Below are 6,517 nucleotides of genomic sequence, written 5' to 3'. Positions count from 1 at the left end.
AAAAAAAAAAAATAAAGAGAGCAAAATTATTATATATTTATGTATGAAACAAACGGGCGTATTTACATTTCTCTATTGATTTGAATGTATGTTGGAAAGCAACTGTTACCATTTCACACAAGCTAAAAATAAATTTTTTTCGCTCGTACACATCAAATATCATCATAATATTGTGATCGAAATTTTGTGTGTGTTTTTTTTTCAGCATATAACACAGTGGCAGGCAGTTTGTGTTTCGCCAACATTTCGAGCGATAAATGTGAGCTATTTATACTAAAAGAAGGTATATTCTCTGCATTTTATCGATTTCAATTTTTTATTTGTTTCATTACATTTTTCGACCAATTTCATTGCTCACCTTAATCTCAAACGGCTTGTGCAAAAATGCAATCGACACAAAAAAAAAACTGTGTGAGAATGAAAAACACCAAAACATTGTATACCTTTTGAATCATCATAAACGTTTTTAATTTGCTATGCGACGTTAACAATTCAATTTTCAAATTTATTTTCTAATAGTCTATCAACAAGTGTAAATTTCAAGAAAATCAAAAGAAGAAAAAAAAAATCCGAGCGGATACATGAAAAAAAAGCCCTTAAATCTAACGTAATAAATGTGTCATTTCATGTTTCACTTATGAGCTGCCTTTTTGATAGCGTTTCCAAAACTTTTTCACATCTTCGTGTCCATTTTTCGTCACGACCATTGTGCGTGTTCGTTCATTATGCCACATTAATACGTTGATGGATTGTGCATAGTCGCGCAGCGAGATGAAATCACTTTGTGATAGGAACTGATTGTACGCTACGCCTTCGGTGTATGTGAATCGATTACGTTCATTTTCCCACAATTTTATTTGGTCGACAATCGTTGGTGGTAGCAGCGATGCTGTTTTTATGCTTGTACTTTCATTTGACAGCATCGTTGGATGGGCATGTTGTTCTAAATACGAAATAATCTGATCTGCTGTGATACCGCCACGGAATGCTTGTCGGATGCTATCTCGCGTCAGAACTCCAACCACCAAATTCGGAAAGCGATACAATAATTCGGTGAATAGGCCGAGCAGAGCAACTTGAAGATTTGAATCTGTGTATGCATAAACTCGGTAATTTGTTTCGACAATAATGTTACATCTCTCCTGAGCGCATTCGTTTTCGGATGTGATGGCCGCCACAGCCGATTGCTTACTTGATATATTTAATGCCAACCTTGTTGGATAGAACCGGCCCGCCTTTCGTTTCCGTTGATAAACTAATCCAAATTCTCGCAAATGTTGTAAAAATACTAATAAACTTTCTGACATACCCTCTGTGCTATAGTCACGGCCCAGTGTTGAGAAGCTCAATTGAAACAACATCGATAAACATTCGGACAAATTGAGCTTTCTTTGTTCACACGTATCTAAATATTGAAGCATAAAATACCATACTTGAGATTGTGTGTCGAGCAATAAAAATTGAAAACCTTGTCGTGTAATCACTGGTACGCCATCCGTATCGTCTCGTTTCATCAGATTTGCACTCAGCAATATTCGAACCGCGTCCGCTGAAATACCTTCCAGTTCTGTATCTTTGAGTGCTCCGCTCGCACCGACCATATAGTGCAAAACACAACGCCATCGGCTCATCGCATAATTGTCCAAAAATTGAATATCACGTGCTTTTGCATCCGGATCCAATGTGTTTGACATGTTCCACGGTCGTCCGCCACCCAACAAGGCAATCTTTAAATTCTTTTTGAATGTTGGCATTAGTTCCCATGCCGGTAGTCCACCCTGAATTGCAACGGAACGCCAAATAACCAAATCGGTTAGTGTACTTGTTGCGGCTGAATGTTCTTTTGAATGCAGTTGTGAGGTCCATGATGCAATTACGGCCTGAGGCACCGGTTGCTCGACAAATAGAATTCGAATTACAAATTGACGAGCGATTTCGGGTAATTCACGATAAACAGCCAAACAAATACTGGGATGATTGTACAATGATTCGATCACAGTTGTTGGTTTACTTTTAAGATATCGCTGTAAATCGATACATTCTAAATCAACTGGCTTCACAAGCTCCATTTTTGAATCCATTTTTCGTTAATTGGATCGAATATCACAAACGAATTTCTTTTTCTCTATTCGATTTTTTTTTTTTTGGTGCTCATACAATGATTGGTATTAAAACAATGTGTAGCATTCATAGCTGATTGTCATTCATGCCGCTACCGATGTGTCAAACATTTCGTACATACGTTTTTTCACGTTTCCCTATTGGTAAAATACATAAATTGGCAATCGAAACGTCAATGTTTAACCTGATTCTTTTTCAACACGTGAAGAAAACAAAATAAATTTTCAACATTTGAATACTGTGTACACATCAAAGAAATATGAAATATGACTGACATACCATTATCAACGTGCGAGAAAAATTTCATCATAAAATGCCTGTCCAATAACAAAGTAAGTAAATATCGAATATTCAATGTGAAAAATGCATCATTTGTTGTTGTAACTTTGTTCTAGCGCTTGGATGGTCGTGCATTTACCGAGTTTCGAAACATCAACATACACTTTGGCGTTGAATGGGGATGTGCTTTGGTTTCATTGGGCGAGACCAAGGTTTTGGCTCAAGTATCATGCGAAATTACACAACCACGAGCAACACGTCCATCGGAAGGTATTTTATATGTGAATATTAATAGTGGCCAAGATAAACGAAATGCAGAGCATATTGTTTTGCTGACAAGAAATTTGGAACGTGCTTTGAAGGAGTCACGATGCGTAGATCTCGAATCGTTGTGCATTAAGGCAGAGGAAAAAGTATGGAGAATTAGAGTCGATTTGAATATTTTAAATCACGAAGGAAATTTGATAGGTATTTCTTTGAAAAATTACATTTGTTTTTTAACTTCCATTTTAACTAATTTATTCTTTTTTTTAAATAGACTGTGCTTCAGTTGCTGCTTTAGCTTCATTGGCTCATTTCAAACGTCCAGACGTAACAATAACCGGCGAAGAAATTCAAATTCATTCTCACAACGAACGCGATCCCATACCGATCGTATTACATCATCACCCGGTTTGTGTATCATACGCTATTTATGAAAATGGGTAAGATCAATTCGACCAAATCCAAAAGAAAATCACTAAAAATTCGATTTTACAGTGCCATTGCCATTGCTGATCCATCGTTGCTGGAGGAACGACGATCTGAGGCGACCGTTGTATTTGGTATAAATTCATATCGTGAATTATGCGGACTGCATTTCGGTGGCATAACATTGGCGAGTTTGGAGCTCTTAATTAAATGTGCGAATCAAGGTGCGAAACGAGCAAATGCTGTGGTCAAGCAAATCAAAGCTGCCATTGAAGCTGATGAAAAACGTCGTGCAAATGGCGAACCGGTTGGTTTTATGCATTGCTTACAATCCGATCGTTTTGATTCATACAAAGAGAGTCGACTATTATTGCGATTGCCAAAATTCCAATTGAACACCAACGAAGAAATGGAAGTTGAGCTTGAAGAAATGAAAAAAGAACAAGCCAGAATACAATCATTAGGTAAAAATTCAGCCGTTCTTATGCCAATCGATGAATCGTCAAGCGATGACGAATTTGCTGATCAGTGGATACCCAATTTGGACGGTGATGAACCGGAGGAAGAGCAAACACCCGTATCACCGCCAAAACCAACGACCGACCAAAAGAAGAAAAAGAAAAATAAGAAAAAATCCAAGCAAACAGCTTCTTCTACCGTGACGGTCGAGTCCGAAGACAGTGAAGAAGAAGAAACAATGGTTTTGGAACAAATAACATAAGTAAAAATGCCAGTGTATGTTTTTAATTCGTTAAGATAAAATTCATCCGTTATTTTCTCTTTTTTTTTCATTTTTCTTGAAATAAATTACAAATTCCGAAACGTAATTCAAGTTAAGTTCATTTTATGAGTGATTTTTGTTTTCATCGTTTTTGTTTATTGATACTACAATTTATAATGCGTTTTCATTTAATTCTAATCGATTTTATCTCTCGTTCGATTTTGCCCTAATCATTAAAAACCTAACCGTCCCAAAAATGAAACAATTTTTTTCGCACAAAATTTCATACCAACAATTTCGTATGGGATAGATTTTCTCTTAGAATTTTACGTTCTATATATGGAAATGATTGCGTTGTCGACTTTATTTGCTTTGAACTGAGATTTGAGTCTTTAATGCACGAATTATAACTGAAATCACAAACGCTCAGGAAAAAAAAGACTACACAATTAATTCGATGTAATGCTACGAGAAGATTTGAGCGTTATCAAATTGCGATTGAATAATTTTTTTTTTTAGATTTTTCTTTACTTTTTTTATGAATACAAATGAAATCGATCAAACAATATACAATATAAAATTGGGGGGAAAATGTTATAAGCAGCTAATAAACTTATAAATCAATAGAAATCAACATGAAAATAATTTGTATGTGATATTTAAGTGCCGTCATTGCCTCCAAGTCCGTTCTTCTGGTCGAGCTTATTTGAATTTGATTTCACCATATAGATAAAGTAGGTAAGAATCTCTTTTTCTTTGATCGGTATTGTTTTGAAATGCTTCATGATTGTCTGTGTTTTGAGAGAGCGTGAAAGAGAAAGTGAACGAAATTAAAGAAAGAGTTCAAATGTCAATTTGATAAAGAGTTTAAAACAAGTGTGCAATACTTACATCTGACAATTGTGCCTTATTCATGCCAGGCCGGGTGGCTACTTTATAGTGTTTTTTATAGCGACGAAGTGTGTTCACTTGCAGTTGATATAGATCAACTTCTGGTACATCGGTGTCTGTTTCGTTGCTGTCGTCTTCTGATTCCTTCCGACGCCGCTTCGAACGAGCGCATTGAATTCGTCCTTTATGATAGTCACAGATGTATATATGTTGTGCCTGTTATACAAACGAAAGCAGAAAAAGAAGACATAAAAATCTCATTAGCACACCAATTAGCAAATTCATACGTCAACTGGCCAATTGAATTCAATACACTTGCAAAACACACAAGTCACACAAAGTCAAATGACGAAAGAAAAGAGAAAAAAACGACACATTAGTTTTATATATATATACCTGTGGGTCGATGCTGAGTTTTAGGCGTCTCGAAGTCACAGTTTTCTGTACGCGTTTACTGTACGATGCATTACCGGCCGCATTTCTACACCGTTCATTCTCATCGATTAAACAACAAATTTGATCTGTGGGACCACGAGAGTCCTCTTCCCCCGTACTAAAACCGTTCATTTTTTCTTTCTTTTCGCTTATAGCGTCTTTACTTAAAATACTGACTAATTAAATTTAAAAAAATAATTCGTCTCTTTTGAATATGACACGTGTTTCGATTCAAACAACAAAAAAAAACCTTCACTGCTGGCTTATATTGTTCCAATGTTATTTCGTTCTTCATTCAATCTCTCGCGCACAACACACACTGAATATATTATCTTCAAAACATAGTCTTCTGCCAATTGTTTCAATGTTTATTGAAATCGCACGCAACAAACAACACCTCCGACAGATATATTTTCACTTTCTCTCTACCGAAAACGTATACGAAACGCTTGAAATCTCCGGGACATAATTAGCATAAATGCTATGAAATTATGTTTGCACATTTGTGAAAATTTCGTAAATCAGCCAAAAACACGAAAGAATCAATGGGATTTGATAATGTTTGGTCACCGTATTGTCCACTGATTAAGCCGATCGAAGAAAAAAAAATTCCATACAAGCAGAAATGGCCTTTATTCCCTCTATTTTTTTTCCACACTACTTTTGATGATATTTTGCTTTTGTTGGAATCCAAAACTATTTTACCGAATAATTCGGTACACAAACAATTCCAATTCAATAAATATCCAATGGAAAATATTTAATCAACAAATTTTCTTAACAAATGAACACATTTTTTGCACCAAAATTAATCAAAAAAAAATTGTGTGTGTCGGAAAGTATTTGATGCGAGAGAGCGATTTTTGTCTGTTGCTCGAATGAATGTTAAACACTACGAGTCTTTATTATTTTGTATGTTGCTCAAAGAAATCACAATATACTAACACAAAGCCCCCAGCCGATCAGCAGCACCACATATATGCATTTACAATATATATATAGCTCGAAGATGCATTGGTGTGCGAACGACCGAATTTACGCATTTAGCGTGTGTAGTTGTGAATGAGAACAAACATAATGGTGTGTTCACAGTCGTAAAGCGCCATCTAAATATCGGTTCACTTGATAACGTCAATCGAATATTTTACATTTATTTTGGTGGACATTCGATTTGTTGACCATTTCTAAATCAATTTCATCATTAAAATGTGGCATTTTTTCTAAAATAATGGCAATAAATTCACGGAAATGTGTAAAATCATTGATCTAACGCGACCACTTGTCGTTGCGTTACTTTGTCACCGCAATAAACATCGACAACGTAATTTGGTGCTCGATTTGCATTGGTCGTTGTATGTTTACGATGAAGCGGCACGAGTT

The 6,517-nt window shown here is 35.8% G+C and overlaps 3 protein-coding genes across 3 annotated transcripts; 1 reads left to right on the top strand and 2 right to left on the bottom strand.

Annotated features, from left to right (window-relative positions):
* Window positions 1–440: 440 nt before the first annotated feature.
* LOC116343849 (general transcription factor IIH subunit 4) lies at window positions 441–2,190 on the bottom strand. Its single transcript, XM_031772123.1, has one exon. It carries the CDS (start codon window positions 2,079–2,081, stop codon window positions 636–638), a length of 1,446 nt encoding a protein of 481 aa, XP_031627983.1. The 5' UTR covers window positions 2,082–2,190; the 3' UTR covers window positions 441–635.
* Window positions 2,191–2,285: 95 nt separating this feature from the next.
* On the top strand, window positions 2,286–3,917 carry LOC116343850 (exosome complex component RRP45). Its single transcript, XM_031772124.1, has 4 exons — window positions 2,286–2,453; window positions 2,517–2,868; window positions 2,939–3,104; window positions 3,160–3,917. Exons 1-4 carry the CDS (start codon window positions 2,388–2,390, stop codon window positions 3,809–3,811), a joined length of 1,236 nt encoding a protein of 411 aa, XP_031627984.1. The 5' UTR covers window positions 2,286–2,387; the 3' UTR covers window positions 3,812–3,917.
* Window positions 3,829–6,034, bottom strand: LOC116343851 (histone deacetylase complex subunit SAP30 homolog). Its single transcript, XM_031772125.1, has 3 exons — window positions 5,099–6,034; window positions 4,703–4,918; window positions 3,829–4,602 (listed from the first exon to the last, which is right to left on the bottom strand). Exons 1-3 carry the CDS (start codon window positions 5,267–5,269, stop codon window positions 4,471–4,473), a joined length of 519 nt encoding a protein of 172 aa, XP_031627985.1. The 5' UTR covers window positions 5,270–6,034; the 3' UTR covers window positions 3,829–4,470.
* Between the last annotated feature and the right edge of the window lie 483 nt (window positions 6,035–6,517).

Source organism: Contarinia nasturtii, unplaced genomic scaffold (genome assembly GCF_009176525.2).
Source record: "Contarinia nasturtii isolate CC-2019 unplaced genomic scaffold, AAFC_CNas_1.1 Cnas_scaffold_1037, whole genome shotgun sequence".
In the NCBI taxonomy this organism is placed as follows: Eukaryota; Metazoa; Arthropoda; class Insecta; order Diptera; family Cecidomyiidae; genus Contarinia; species Contarinia nasturtii.
This window is presented reverse-complemented; position numbering and strand designations above follow the sequence as displayed.